Consider the following 15,863-nt stretch of genomic DNA (forward strand, 5'->3'; position numbering starts at 1 on the left):
TCAGCTATCACATGATTTACCGGGTTATGTATCATTAATTAATATAATGACCTTTACCAAAAGCCTGTGACCTAGTTAACATAACCCTCAGCCTTCAAAATAGAAGTTGCGAGTTCGAAACCTCCCTCTCCCAAATCAAAAAAATTAATATAATGACCTTTACTTTCGTTGGCACCGGCCGGGTACACTTGAAAAAACAACTATCATAGAGTATATATTCTAGCTAGCTACCATATGCACGGGATTAGGTGATAATTGGAACATTAATCTGTAAGCCATGTGACTTTTCCATTTATAAAGATCCAATGTATTGTATATATATAGTTTTGTCAAAGTTGTTGTGATTTGTACCCATCTCATTTACTTTTCAGTTTTGTTTTGCTTAATGATCGAGGTTGTGTGGATGGACTCACGTAGGACAGATACGACATGATTGCATGTACTTGGAAAATGACCACATCGATGGCACCAATACTAGGAATTATATATATGCATGCATATTATATAGTTGGCAATATTAATTGTACAGATTATACAAATCATTAAGTTTAGTTATATAACTCAAGAAGTTAGCCAACTCTGTATATATGGAATCATGATTAGAAAATTCTCTTCAGTATTTGGTTCTTATCATGGTATAATCAGAACGATAGTACAAAAGCTTGTCAAAGATATCGTGCTCTTCAATGGCGTACGTCCTTCACGTCTAGTATTTCTGTTGGGTCAATTGATTCTTCTCACTTTCCAGAAGAAGAATAATCCAATCCCTATTTTCTTCAAAATGACAACGATAATGGATCACTGCCAGTCAATTAATCTCTCACATCATGTGATAATTACAATACTTGGGTGCAAATGAATGATCATGCATATTTGACATGACTAACTACTATGAATAAGACTTGCATCATGTACAATAATGCCTAATTAGTTCAACAACTTGTTCCTTTCTTGGATCGTCATGAATTATATGTCTAAAGGAATTGCTGCAAGTGTAATATAAATGAATTCAACTCAGGAACCTAGTGCTTGATCTTAAAGGGAAGATTTTCTTAAGGCAATCATCATCATATTTATCAAAGATAAATGTTTAGTCAACAAAGAGATTATAAATAATTGGCTTACAAATTAACGTTACTTAAAATAACAAGATCAACTGTTGGAGTTTCAACTACATACCTACAGTAAAAAACGATGACAATAAAGCAAAAGGAAACAAGAAATATTAATCATACAATCAATCACACGACATAAATTTATATGGTTCGGCAACGTGCCTACGTCCACGGGTTCGACAACCGATATTTATGTAGTTGGCCACGATGCATTGGCTAAAGACCAAAGCCCCGAGCTCTGCCCGAACAACAGCCACTCGGAACACAAGTCCTTTGACTTGCCGACCTTCATGCCAGGTTGCTGTCTACGATATATTCGCTAAGGACCAGAGCCTTGGCTAGACTTGCCGACCTTTGCAGGGTACAAGCTCAGTCCCTTAGCTGGCCACGATGCATTGGCTAAGGGCCAGAGCCCCAAGCTTTGCCCTAACAATAGCCAATCGGAACACAAGTCCCTTGACTTGCAGACCTTCATGCTAGGTTGCTGCCTACGAGGCATTAGCTCAAGGCCAGAGTCCCCTAGCTCTGCTCAAACAACAGTCAGTCGGAACATAAGTCTCTAGACTTGCTAACCTTTGCAGGATACAAGCTCAATCCATTGGCTAGCCAAGATGCATAATTGCTGCCAGTAGGTTACCTCCGAGAACGAGCCTTCGGAGTTAACAAGCCTCCAAGCTCCACAAACTGCCTAGCGCAGGTTACTTTTGGGAACTAGTCGACGGGCTCAGCAATCACCTAAAGTGGACCCAAGGGGTTGACGGGCCCTCTAACCGCTTTACATGGGTTACTTAACACAAACTCCAACACTAACAATAAAACGAAAACAAAGGCACCGAATGAACATACACTTTTCGACAATGATAAAACATATGAATGACACACAGCCAAACTACACATCATACGTGGTCGAGCTAGCCTCCTGCCACATCCGAGCTTCGCGCTCGCATCATATGCGGTCAAGCCAGCCTCCTGCCACATCCGAGCTCCGAGCTCGCGTCATACGCGGTTGAGGGCGCCTTTCGCCTAAATTCGCCCCTAGAGGCATTTATCGCTTAATACAAGAGAAATGGAGAATGGAAAACCCCTTTTGAAATTTATTTTCTTACTAACGACCTATGTTGCATATTGTATCTTAAAAATTCTCAAGAACTTTTTGTTAGAACAAGTTGCCTTTAAGAATCGCAGGCTTCTGTGAATGGCCAAAATACCATAACCCACAATTGGGTCCAGCTCACCAGGCCACCACTGGGACAAGAAGACAAATAAGAAAGAGACAAGGAGGGACATGAGAGCATGCAAGTGTCAGAGGGATCAGAGAAAAAGCAGGAAGAGAAGAGAAGTTGACACACGCAAAGGAGTCAGGTCCCATCATTGTAAGCTGACACACTCAACAAACAGATATATAAAAAGCCCTTAGCCATATGACAAAAGGACTCTCTCTCGATCATATCTTCAACTTCTTCTTCAACCTACAAGCTCCAGGAAGAATTTACTCAGCCAGTAAACTACTAGCAATCCTTGTACAGTGAGACAGGAGAGACCAAGTGAGACTATAAACAGATATATTATAATGGATTCCCCTCTCCAAACGCCCATGGACATAGACAACTCACCAAATCACGTAAGCCTGTATATGTCTCTATCTTTATTCTCTCTGCACTTATCTATCATAGACGTACGCATCACCACCGTATAGCCACATCGGAACACTGTCGGGGGCTCCAAACAACACCGATCAAGGCTCAATCAACTCAGTGGGCCGGGAATGAATCTTTCTCTCCCTTCGATCTGATGTGCATTTTTTCCAGCATCAATTGTAAAAATTAGTAAATACTTTGTATTGACGGATTTTAACTACATTTCAATCAATAAACTAATTAATTCATTCCATTCAATATTGCCTAATATTTTTTGCTCATCACTATTTCATTTAGGACCTTAAAACAACAAATTAATGTAATGCTTCTTCACTTCAAGATTCCAGACACACGGATTTACTTGGTTTTACACCAAGACCTACGTCCTCAAGTCTTGGAAAAGTGAAATCCAATATATTTGGGCTTTGTACAAGCTCTCAAGCCCCTCAAGTCTTTGTTACAACACTCATGGGAAGGGAAGAAGGGAGAAGGAAAGATGAAGAAGATGAAGATGCTCTCTTATATCCAAGTCATGTAGTCCACCATTTTTGGTCATCATCTTGCCCCTTTAGAGCACTGGCTTTGTGCTAGTATACAGTTAAATGTGACGAATTTGAGGTTAAATCCGTTGGCATTGGATTAGTCATAGCAAGATTATCTTATTTTTTTAATGAATATTTCTCCAATCAAACCCACTTATCCTCTCTCCACTTCGTTTCTTTTCCACGCATTTCTCCTCTCTATTGTATCAGTTGTTATTACTTTCTATTGTCTTGCCATGTTATGGAGGTCTTTAAAGATGGGCCTTGAGGAGACTCGCTCTTCATGATTATAGAAATGTATAACTCATGGTTCACACGAGATACTTTTATATATATAATGTAGAAATGAGTAAGTACTCATGGTTGCTGCCAAGTTATAAGGGGCTTTATTGGTGATTGTGTTGTAGAGGCATTTCACAGTAAGAAAATTGTTTATTTGTAGTCAGTTAATTCCAACGAAATGATTATTTATAATTAAAATGAGTTTTTTTTAATCACAAATTATTTTTTCGCCGTAATTAAATAGTTACAAAATTCCATTTTTCTTATAGTGTTTGTTTTTGTATTGATTTTTGGGCACCCCCTTCTACTGCTGGCAAAGTAATGTCATGGTGCAGTGATTGTGGCCCTTTGGTCGGTTTAAGGAGTAGTGTTGTTGGGTTGTGACTTGATTAGACCTCTACTTCATTTTATTATACATGATATGATATAAAAAATTTATAAATAATAATCAAATAATTTATGAATAATAATAAAATAGTTTGAGTTATGATATTTTATTAAGTTTTGGAAAATAAGAGGAAAAAAATTGAATAAAAATATTATACAATTAAAATATTACTAGAATATAATTTTTATTTTGAGATTTCTAAAAGTTGAATTATTTTTTATATTTTATTTAGAAATTTGAAAAAATTGTAATGATTAGGATTAAGTTCCTTTTTTTTTTTTTGTTCAAAAGAGAGTTGTAAAAGAAGAAATTAGTGAGATGAGATGAAATAAAAATTAAAAATTGAATAAAATATTGTTATAATATAATTTTTGTTTTGAGATTTGAAAAAGTTAGATTTTTTATTATATTTTTTGTGGGAGTTTGAAAAAATTATAATGATGAGATAAGATGAAATTATTTGAACTTTGTAACCAAACCAGAGATTTTTATAAATTATTGTTAATAATCAATATAATTATTATAAATTATAAACTTTCTTTCTATAATTTATCTATTTCCAAAATAGAAAAATTCTATTCATAAGCCTCACACACCACACACCATATTTTTTGTTACTTTTTTTTGTTATTTTTTTCTCTTATGAAATGTACGCTATATGGATAATGAGTAGAAGAATTCAATAGTTTTAAGAAGAATAAAATTAAAAAAAAAATTAAAAAAATTATGATGTGTGATATATGAAGTTTATGAATAGCAATACTCTTCCAAAATAATTCATAACTTCTAAAGTAAATTATTGTTAATAATAATCAATATAATTATTTTGAAAATATTTCTGTTTAGCTATGTGCATTCTTTTCTGTAGTCAATATTAGCTGGCTGCCATATTTTCTTTGTCAGGTGCTATATATTCCAAATCTTTGAGCTGAACACTTTTTCCTATCATGTGTTTTTCTTTGGCATGGAAAGACTATGGGCCGTATACACTTCCACATATATTAACGACTCTGGATGGTTTAGCTTTAAAGGGGAAATTAAATAAATAAATAAATAAATTTCACTTGAATGTTTTTTAAGCATTGTCATTATTATTCTCAATCTATCTCATCTCATTATTATAATTTTTACAAATTTTTACATAAAATATAATAAACAATTCAACTTTTTTAAATCTCATAATAATAATAGTATTAAAAAATAATATTTTATTCAATTTTCAACTGTTATCTCAACTATATCAACTCATTATTCAAACCTAACCTAAGTTTTTGTTGCATTTATTTATGGCAAAGTCAAAGTGTTGGACCTGTCCATGGGTATGAATCTTAAAGATATTCATGAGTCTAACTCATCTCATAAAACCGGTTCAACAAGAAATGATTGCTCTTTCCTTATAAATATGTTCAAAACTTTGTCCATAAACAATGTGAGATTATTCCTCAACAAACCTGTCCTATCGAGCCACTAACATGAATTTAGAAGCCTAACAAACAATTTGTGGGTATGAAGTTATGAAGTATGAACTGGCCAGTTTGTGGGTTTGTCCATCTTTTGCACTGCCACTGCCATGGTATTATTGTTTGTGGGTTGTATTTTATTCTGATGTCAAAAGAAACCAACAAAAGGAATAGATTCTCAGCTTTTCTAGTTTTATGTCATCGCTGAAGAACCCTATTGCAAGCATAGATTCTCTTGACATTATGTTAATTATACCTTCTGCTTTCTACAAGTTCTTTTGAGATTTTGTTTCGATCCGTCCATAAAATATAGTGTTAGAATTCGAACTCAAAACTTCTATTATGAACTTATAATAGCATGTGAAGTTAAAATTTGTTTCAAACACATATATTTGGTGAAAATTATAAATTTAATTATTTAAATTATATTCTTAATAATTACTTAATGGTGTAAGTAGTTGGTGCTCCTTTATTCGAATAAGAATATTTTATTGTCAAATATATTTAAATAATTGAATATGGGTTTGAAATTTTGAATGAAATACCTAAAATTCAAAAAACACATGTTAGAAAAGAAAAAAGAAAAAAGGAAAAGTAAACCAAAAGTTTTGTCTTCGAGACATCGTAGTGCTAGGAATAGTAAAGTTAGGTTTGGACGGTGAGTTGAGATAAGATGAAAATTAAAAATTAAATAAAATATTATTTTTTAATATTATTATTATTTTAAAATTTAAAAAAGATGAACTATTTATTATATTTATGTAAAAATTTATAAAAATTATAAAAGAAATTTTGAATATAAATTTTATACTCTGTACATTACTTAAAAATATATAATTTCAATGAAATATAAAAATAAAAAAATAAAATTATGTATTTTTAAATCGTACGTAAGAATGTGAACTTTTGTACAGCAAAACTCAAATTATAACGATGAGAGATTGGATGAGATAATAAATTCAAAATGAGATTTGCTTTGTTTGGTTTCCAAACTCATCTCAACTCATCTTAACTCATTATTATAATTTTTTTAAATCTCAATATAAAATATAATAAATAATTCAACTTTTTCAAATCTCAAAATAATAATAATATTAAAAAATAATATTCTAACAATATTTTATTATCTCAAATCAACTCACTTCAACATAAACACTGCCTAAAGGAATGTATAGAGTAAACAAGAAAAAAAAAGGTGAAAAAAAACCCTAAGTCCCTTGCTTGCCGCCACCCCCTGCTCCCATCCCAGCGTCCACCACCGTCGCAGCGTAGCCCTTGCAAGACCCAGACGCTACTGCCACCGTCATTTTAACAAGAGGACCACCGTAGACTGGACCATTGTCCACATCCACGACTCCACAAGGTAAATTCTTGCTCTGCAGTTCTACTTTTGCGACTCTGCAGCTCTTGAAGACTACCGTCAAGAGCTTAGGCCACTATTCATCCAAACACGATAAGGTATGGAACGGTGGTACTCTTGTTGATTGCGTCCCAAACAGCCGTTAGAGAAGATTTGGATATAAGCGCTCTCTCTCTTATCTCTAGACTCCTGATTAGCTGTTGAAAATGGAGATTAAGGTTTTGTCGTTCCCAGCTGATAGCCCTCCACTATCGGTAATAGTAGCCGCTAAGATTTCCGGCTTTGCTCTTCCAACGGACACGTCCCTTCCTCCTGACTCTGCTCCCACCCTTCTCTTCTCAGATGGGTATTATTCGATTATCTTTATTATGTCAACATGAGCGTTGAATTCATATATTGGCTTTTAAGTCTCCATTTTTGTCTTTATTATCTTATGTTAAATTCCCGATTCTTAGAATTGTTATCATGTTGGGAGACCCATGTAGAAGTTCTTTTCTTTTATGTATGTGGCCCTTTTTTGGATCCCGTCAATCACTTATGAAGCTAAAACCAAAAAACTGCTCTTTCGCGATGTTTGCATTTTTCTGTATGATATGGTAGCATTTTGTTTTAATTGGTACGAGTGATCCGGTACACTGAAACTCAACCTGTATCCATTCTAGGACGACATTGCATGGAACGTATGTGCTTCTTCGTTATATTGGTCGGGTTTCCGCCCTTCCCAATTTCTATGGGCAGAACGCATATGAATCTGGCCAGGTGATTTATTTGATTTTTGCAATTAAAGAATGTTACTGATGTCGTTCCACATTTTGTTTCGGGCTGTCTGGTTAATGCTTGGTTTGCATGGTTTTGTTTTTCCTTTCACTTCTCAGATTGATCAATGGCTTGAATATGCTCCCGTCTTTTCATTGGGTTCTGCATTTGAGAATGCATGCAAATATGTGGATGAGTTCTTGCAGAGTCATACCGTTTTGGTTGGTAACTATTTGTCAATTGCAGACATAGCAATTTGGTCAGGTCTTGCAGGTAGAAGCTTCTGAGGATACCTATATATATCTTCTTATGTTGTTTTATGCTTTGTGCATTGGCCAATCAAATGTGTATGTTCCCCATATTTTATAAGTGAATCTGATTATCCTTGAATTCCTTTCTAAGGACAGCCCTAACAAAAGTTTTCCCTTGCATCCCACTAGAAGGACCACCTTATTGCTTATATGGGAGTAATTTTTAGGATGACCCTGTTTTGGCGAAATTGCATTTTTGGATTATTTTATCCATTGCACTCTTTTATACTCTAAGCAGTTCCTGATATACATGCCCGCATGCACGCACACATACATAGAGAGAGTCATTTATCAAGGTACTATATTTTACACACAATGCATTTTGTGCAAACTAACCAATTGTAGAGGTATATGCGCCTCTTTTCAAGTGTTACCTGTATAAATGTTGACATCCCTTTCGGAAAATGTTGGACACTAGCATATATTGATTAGTAATGAAAATTACAAAATCCAGTAGAAAATGAAACTATATAGTATGTGAATAAACCAAGTGTTGACAAAGAATGGCCTGCTGCAAGTTGTCTAGGTAGCCAAGTATCCACTGTACTACTATACTATAAGCTAGTCATAGATCTATATGTAGTGTGTATTTTTTTTAAAGAAGCCAGACCCCAAAATGGAAGATAATAACTTTCAGAACTTCTTTTAGATTTTCTTTTCTTATTAGAAAGATGTAGGTTTTTCCTTTGTATACGTCCCGTGTACTTGGGCTTTGCCTATTCTTGGGAATAAAGTTTCTTATTACTTATCAAAGAAAGCCAGACCCCAAATTTTATTAATAACCCTTACTTATAGTGGAGGAATACCTTCTACAAGATGAAGAGTTTTGGGGGTTACAAAAATCTTGTAAAAGCCTAAAAAATGCTATATTAACTACAAGAAGAAAAAGGAAGCTAAGAGTATTAAAACTATATAACCTGTGGTATGACAAGAAGTAAACAAAATATAAAGGTCTACCTCTGTCTAAATGTTGGTAGGCCAATTTGATCCATTGCTAAAATTCCAACCAACTGTTTAGGAAGCTGTGAAGAATTAGAAATGGTAGCATCATGACCAGCTGCCCCTAAATTAGCTAAACCATCAGACAAGGGGTGCCCCCCTTGGATACACTACAAACCAAAGTATATGTAGTCTATGAATAGTGTGTCAAAGTAACTCTGGCCATTAAGGGCATGTTTATACCAAAATCATCTCTAAAGTCAGCGATGATTTTTCAGTCAAAGATGTTTTCATTCTTGAACATATACAACATCTATAGTGTAAAACTCCAATCTTTTCAAAGACACCATCTTTCGAATAATAAGTTTTTAACAAAATTAAGAAATTAAAAAAATGACAACAGGCTACAGCCACCACCACAAGGTGGACCAGATTGGGCATCCTGTGGTGGCTCCTTTGGCCACCATGGGTGGTGCAATTTGGCCATCGTGGTGACTAAAGTTTTTTGGCCACCTCATGGTCCAGAGTCTTTGGACACCATTGGCAGCTTGGGGTGGCTTTTTTTATCAAAATAATTTATTCTATCATCAAAATGTCCTCGAGATTTTTACATTCAAGTATATTTTCAATGGGTCCCACCACTTTTTAAAGATTCTATCAAAACAACCTCTATAAAAGTTTTCTGGAGTCTAATAATTTTATAAATCTATTGGTTACAAAACTCAAAATGCATGAGTTAAGACTTGAGAAAACAAAAAAAAATTAAAAGCCTACTACATTTGAATGAGAATTACTAGCAGAGGAGAAAAGCATGAGTTGAGAAAACTAAAAAGGCATGGCTAAATAAAACTAAGGGGAGGTTTGTATAGTGAGTTGAGTTGAGATGAGATGAGGTGAGGTGAAAGTTGAATAAAATATTGTTAGAATATTATTTTTGTTTTGAGATTTGAAAAAGTTGAATTTTGTATTATATTTTGTTTAAAAGTTTGGAAATGTTGTAATGATTGGATGAGATGAGTTGAGAGTGTTTTTGAATCCAAACAAGTCCTAAGAGACAACTAAATCTAAGTGAAAATTAATAATGAATGAGAGAAGTATGACTTGAAAAAACTAAAAAGTCATGCCTAAAGAAAGCTAAACTGATGGGAAGTAGTGGAATATATAATTAAGGGAGTGAAGTGTAGGGTCCTAGTTTGAACTTAGGACTTCTACTCTAATACCATGTTATTCTCCACTTGTCTTAAAACTTAAGCTGATGGAAAGAGGTAAATTTAATTATCTTAATTATATTCTAACACTCATTTGGATATGTTGTTTTTCATTTAGGTATTACAACATTATTTTTTTTTGTTTAGCAACTTTAATTTAATTGCATAGATTTTATTTTCATTTAGTAACATAATGTTATTCATATTTATTATGTGAGATTGGGTTGTTACGCAGGGTCTGGGTTTTTTTGGTCCTAGTTTATTCTTATTAGACTTTTAGGCCTTGTTTGTTTTCAGAAAATATCTCATCTAATCTCATCTAATCATTACAACTTTCCCAACTTTCAATACAAAATAAAATAAACAATTCAATTTTTTCAAATCCCAAAACAAAAATAATATTAAAAAATATATTTTAACAATACTTTACTCAGCTTTTTAACTTTAATCTCATCTCATCTCTGAAAACAAACGAGCCAAGGGCTCGTTTGTTTTCAGAGATGAGATGAGATGAGTTGAGATTAAAGTTAAAAAGTTGAATAAAATATTGTTAGAATATATTTTTTAATATTATTGTTGTTTTGGGATTTGAAAAAGTTGAATTGTTTATTTTATTTTGTGTGAAAATTTGAAAAAGTTGTAATGATGAGGTGAGATGAGATGAGATGTTTTTGGAAAACAAACAAGGCCTTACTCTTAACTAGATCTTAGTTTTTCCAAATTAGCTAATAGGAACAAACCTTTGGCATTGAGTGCATTCTACAGACCTTTCATATTGTATGCTTTTCAGGAACTGGGCAGAGATGGGAAAGTTTGAGGAAGTCAAAGAAGTACCAAAATCTTGTGCGGTGGTTCAATTCTATATTCTTGGAATATAGTGATGCCTTGAATGAAGTCACAGCAATGTATATTGGCAAAAAAAAGCTGGTTGCAGCCAAATCGAAAGAGCAACAGGGTGAGAATAACCAATCAAAAAACTCCTTTGAAGTAGATCTTCCAGATGCTGAGGTTGGGAAGGTGCGACTGCGATTCGCACCCGAACCTAGTGGTTATCTTCACATTGGGCACTCCAAAGCAGCTCTGTTGAACCGGTATTTTGCTCAGCGGTACCAAGGTCAACTTATTGTACGCTTTGATGACACAAATCCTGCCAAAGAGAGCAATGAATTTGTGGAAAATATTTTGAAGGATATTCAGACTTTAGGTATTGAGCATGATGCTGTTACATACACCTCAGATTACTTCCCCCAATTGATGGAGATGGCTGAGAATTTGATTTGCCAGGGTAAAGCATATGTTGATGATACACCACGTGAGCAATTGCAGAAAGAAAGAATGGATGGCATTGAATCAAGATGTAGAAACAACAGCTCGGGGGAGAATATGAAATTATGGAAGGAAATGATTGCTGGATCTGAAAGGGGTTTACAGTGCTGTCTCCGTGGGAAGCTGGATATGCAAGACCCAAACAAATCACTTCGTGATCCAGTCTATTACCGTTGCAATCCGGTTCCCCACCATAGGATTGGTTCCAATTATAAGATATACCCAACCTACGATTTTGCATGTCCGTTTGTTGATTCTATAGAAGGTATAACACATGCTTTGAGATCTAGTGAGTACCATGATCGTAATGCTCAGTATCAACGAATTCAAGAGGATATGGGAGTAAGAAAGGTTCACATTTATGAATTCAGCCGGCTGAATATGGTGTATACGCTTCTCAGTAAGCGTAAGCTTTTGTGGTTTGTTGAAAATGGAAAGGTTGATGGATGGGATGATGCTCGTTTTCCTACTGTTCAGGGAATTGTTCGTAGGGGTTTAAAAGTTGAAGCATTGATACAATTTATTCTTGAACAGGTAATTTCAAGCATTTATCTGATCCATGCTTCTTATAACTGTTATTGGTTCTGCGCTGTGGAACTGTTTGTTCATATATTGTACAAGATAATCATTCTTGGATTGTCATCTTCATGGAAATGTTCTTGATTATCTCTGTTTTATTATGCTTCAGGGAGCATCAAAAAATCTCAATCTGATGGAATGGGATAAACTCTGGACCATTAATAAGAAGATCATCGATCCTGTGTGCCCCAGACATACTGCTGTCATTGAAGAACGGCGTGTTCTCTTGATCCTGTTAGATGGCCCTGAGGAACCATTTGTTCGCATCATACCTAGGCATAAGAAATATGAAGGTGCTGGGGAGAAGTGTACAACATACTCAAAGAGGATATTAATTGACCATGCTGATGCTGAATCCATCTCAGTAGATGAGGAGATAACATTAATGGATTGGGGAAATGCCATAGTGAAGGGAATAGAGAAGGACCAAGATGGAAACATCACCCAGTTGACAGGAGTTTTGCATCTGGAAGGATCTGTAAAGACCACGAAGTTGAAGCTTACTTGGCTACCTGAAACAAGTGAACTAGTTAACCTCACACTGGTGGAGTTCGACTATTTAATTACAAAGAAGAAGGTACGTGCTGGTCAACTGATAAAGTATGCTTTTTTCCATCAGATATGTACATTTGTGCTAAATTGTCTAGTGTCAATTCTATGCTTTATGTTCAATTGAAATATTAAACAGTAGGGTGGAAAGGTTCAGTTTACAACCTGGTGGACCATTGAATTGTTGGTAGTCTCATTCCTGACAATATGCTGTGCCGAGACATTTCTTGGTTTTAATATGCTGTTTGGACAAAGATGCCAGTCTGTCATATTTGTGGCCCATGGTTTTCAGGATGTTTTCATTGAACCTTTTTTTTTTTTGTTTGAAAAGGGGACAGAATCTCAATTTTTATTAAAAAACCCTCACTTATGAGCATGTGCATGTGGCAAAAATTAGAGGCTTGTTCACTATAATTAATTCTTATAAACATTGATCACCGTAAGGGTTGTCTTAGTTGCAATGTTTACTCCTGCGGGTTTATCTGATGAGAGGTCATGAGATCCAGTTCCTACGGACTCAATGCTAAGGGAATAAACTCATTCTTATTATCCCCAGCCACCAGCTTCTAACCGTACTGAAGTTGGTAGGGCTAGGATCAACTTATGGCTCAGTCTCTTTATCTCCGACCCCATGTAGAGGGCTTGTTACTGGCCTTAGGCTTCTCCTGACAGATTTTCAATGGATAAAGCTTATACAGTTGCACATAGATAGAGTTGCAAATCTCGGTTTCCACTCTTGCCCTTCATAACCCTTTTTACCCAAAAGAAAAAATGGTGAAAAACATTGGCTGTGTAACATGTCTTGAGCAAAAGTGCATTTTAAATCATGAACCATTGAATAAGTTCTGTGTATACACATATTACTTCCATGTTTTAGAAATTGGACTGGCTTTGTGTGATATCTAAAAGAATGCTAAATGTTTGACTTGGTTAACATGTGAAAAATGAGTAATTGTTAGCTAGTCTTAGGGTACTGACATGCCATACTCTCATCCTATCATTAGATGCTAAGTCAAACTTAGTGTTATATATACAATTTTAATTAAAAAATTGTATACACCATACTATCATTCCACTTTCATTCCACTAAGATATGATACATTTATCACCATTAAATGATCATTTATTGAATGCTTCTTTATCATCTAATGGTGATGAATGTGCCACATACTACTTAGTATGATCAAAATAGGAGGAGATTGTAGTGTATAGTACGATAAAGAAGTTTCCATAAAGAAGTTTCCACTGGTTTCCATATGGGAAAGTACGATACACGTAAGTTTGTAACTTATGATTGCAGCTTGAAGAAGGAGAGGATTTCCTTGATGTGGTCAACCCATGCACGAAAAGGGAAACTGCAGCTTTAGGAGATTCCAACCTGCGGAATTTGCATCGAGGAGAGGTATTGCAGCTGGAGCGGAAAGGCTATTTCAGATGTGATGTTCCCTTTATTAGGCCTTCAAAGCCTATAGTTTTGTTTGCGATTCCAGATGGCAGGCAGCAAACTGGTTTGAAGTAAACCTCTTAAATCTGAATTATTCAGTTTTCTGGGATTTATCAACATTAACATCACTGTTTAACGTAATTTCATTCGATGAGAATTGGTGTTGTCGTCTCTCTATTTGACATTTTCATGGGAGTACTCTTGCATCTGTTATCTCAGTGGTTGAAACTAAAGAACTTTATGTCTTGAATCTTTGCAAATAAAGCATGTTCTCGTCTTTAATCATTTATTGTATCTATCTGTCAACTAATCTCTGTCACAGACCATAAATGGCATCAGACAACTCTTGGACTGCATGCGGCGCATGTTTATTGTAGTGTTTGGAATAAAAGAAACATCTACAAAAGCAGATGAAGATTGATGGTTCTTTTTATCAATCCAATTGATTTGAGCCGTAAAGTGAGTAATCGATTATGCAAAATGAACAGTTAGCCAGCAATCGAAAATGTCTGTCGATTCCAAAATTAAAAGAAATTAAGAAGACCGCGTCCCACAATACATTATGAATCACTAAAGAGGAATAAATCCCAACAATTATTTTAAGGTACAACAATATAGAAGAAAGCTAGCCCATGTATGGTTCAATATTCCTCTACTTCTTGGGTGCAAGCCTAGACTTGATTTTGTTAACCTCCTTAGTACCCACCTGGAATGCCTTAGTCAAGACATTGTCAGGCACCGGAGGTGTGGCTGCAAACAAGGTGGTAGCAATGGACTGTGTGCCTGGCAATTGGCTGTTAAACGCAGCTATCACAGCTGCAGGCACCTTCCCATTGTTCTTCTGAAAATGCACCAAACCCTTTGGGAACGTAAAAACCTCACCCTTTTTTATGGACTTGGACATGAGCACATTTGCTGTGGTTATGAATCCCACGTCCAGTTCACCATCAAGCACAAAAACTATTTCGGTGGCCCGGGGGTGTGTGTGAGGTGGGTTAAGGCCGCCGGGGGCGTAGTCAATGCGGGCGAGCGAGACACCAAGGGTGTTAAGGCCTGGGATTTTCTGAACATTGGCTGCAGTGACCAGAGAGCCAAAAGTGTTGTTGGTGAGGCCTGGTTTGGCCAAGCCCTCAAAGAAGAAGTCTGCTGCAGATATGTTTGCAATGTCCTTGCACAAGAACCCATTGACTTTCACACCTGTTCGTATATCACAGCTCATATTCATCATGAATTCAGATTCGTTTCTAGCAATATTTCCAACTACCAACCTTCATTTCTAACTAACTTAGCCTTTAAGTACTGTCTCACATTCTCAGTACTAATAATGTTTTACTTCGAAATGACGTAAGTAATCATAGATGCCAAGAATATATATGCATGTTTGGCCCAAGTTGGTGGCATAGGAACTTATATGTATTAATTAGCACATAAGTTAAAAATAAATTAAAAAAAAAAAAAGGCAAAAGAAAGGAGCTAGGAATAAGCCTCTTGATCATAAACTAGTACTGGTTTTGAGCTGTTCTTGATCAGAAAGACTAGGAATACCAGAAAATTCAAAGGAAGAAGAAGAAATAAGAAAATGATAGCACATTAAAGGGAAGAAGAAAAATGAAAAGGAAGTATTAGGCAAGGAATAGTACCAGAAGCAAGATCGGCAACACAAACATCTTGAAGCAAGTCAGGATCTGCGGCGGCAGCGTTGAAGAATACAGCAAAAGTAACAAACAACAGTGCGACAATGGCCACCATGGTTGCCCGAGATTATTAATGTAAAATGGTAAAGATCAAAAGAAAAAACCATCAATCAAATAAGCGAAAGGGTGTGTGGAAAAGATGGTAGATGGGAAGGAAGATGTGTTTTGGGAATTACTCTTTGATCGGTTAAGAAAGAGATTGGGGGGGTGGTGGGTATTAATAATGAGAGAGGGAGAGAGGGAAAGGTTCGAAGTTTTTTATGAACAATATTG

At 35.5% G+C, this 15,863-nt stretch overlaps 2 protein-coding genes across 2 annotated transcripts; one reads left to right on the top strand and one right to left on the bottom strand.

Annotated features, from left to right (window-relative positions):
• Window positions 1–6,634: 6,634 nt before the first annotated feature.
• Window positions 6,635–14,183, top strand: LOC108980232 (glutamate--tRNA ligase, cytoplasmic). Its single transcript, XM_018951093.2, has 7 exons — window positions 6,635–6,882; window positions 6,970–7,130; window positions 7,447–7,543; window positions 7,660–7,813; window positions 10,789–11,858; window positions 12,013–12,480; window positions 13,753–14,183. The coding sequence occupies exons 2-7, from the start codon at window positions 6,991–6,993 to the stop codon at window positions 13,969–13,971; spliced, it is 2,148 nt and encodes a 715-aa protein (XP_018806638.1). The 5' UTR covers window positions 6,635–6,882; window positions 6,970–6,990; the 3' UTR covers window positions 13,972–14,183.
• A 261-nt stretch (window positions 14,184–14,444) lies between these two features.
• Window positions 14,445–15,857, bottom strand: LOC108980233 (germin-like protein subfamily 2 member 1). The gene is made up of 2 exons (XM_018951094.2): window positions 15,537–15,857; window positions 14,445–15,093 (listed from the first exon to the last, which is right to left on the bottom strand). The coding sequence occupies exons 1-2, from the start codon at window positions 15,643–15,645 to the stop codon at window positions 14,549–14,551; spliced, it is 654 nt and encodes a 217-aa protein (XP_018806639.2). The 5' UTR covers window positions 15,646–15,857; the 3' UTR covers window positions 14,445–14,548.
• Between the last annotated feature and the right edge of the window lie 6 nt (window positions 15,858–15,863).

Source organism: Juglans regia, chromosome 8, assembly GCF_001411555.2.
Source record: "Juglans regia cultivar Chandler chromosome 8, Walnut 2.0, whole genome shotgun sequence".
Taxonomy (NCBI): Eukaryota; Viridiplantae; Streptophyta; class Magnoliopsida; order Fagales; family Juglandaceae; genus Juglans; species Juglans regia.

Excerpts from the sequence above, each read along its gene's own strand:
- LOC108980232 (XM_018951093.2), top strand. The coding sequence starts at position 6,991 with ATGGAGATTAAGGTTTTGTCGTTCCCAGCTGATAGCCCTCCACTATCG. Across the intron at positions 7,544-7,659 it reads ACGCATATGAATCTGGCCAG|ATTGATCAATGGCTTGAATA; the intron begins GTGATTTATTTG and ends TTCACTTCTCAG. Across the intron at positions 7,814-10,788 it reads AATTTGGTCAGGTCTTGCAG|GAACTGGGCAGAGATGGGAA; the intron begins GTAGAAGCTTCT and ends TATGCTTTTCAG.
- LOC108980233 (XM_018951094.2), bottom strand. The coding sequence starts at position 15,645 with ATGGTGGCCATTGTCGCACTGTTGTTTGTTACTTTTGCTGTATTCTTC. Across the intron at positions 15,094-15,536 it reads TGTTGCCGATCTTGCTTCTG|GTGTGAAAGTCAATGGGTTC; the intron begins GTACTATTCCTT and ends ATATACGAACAG.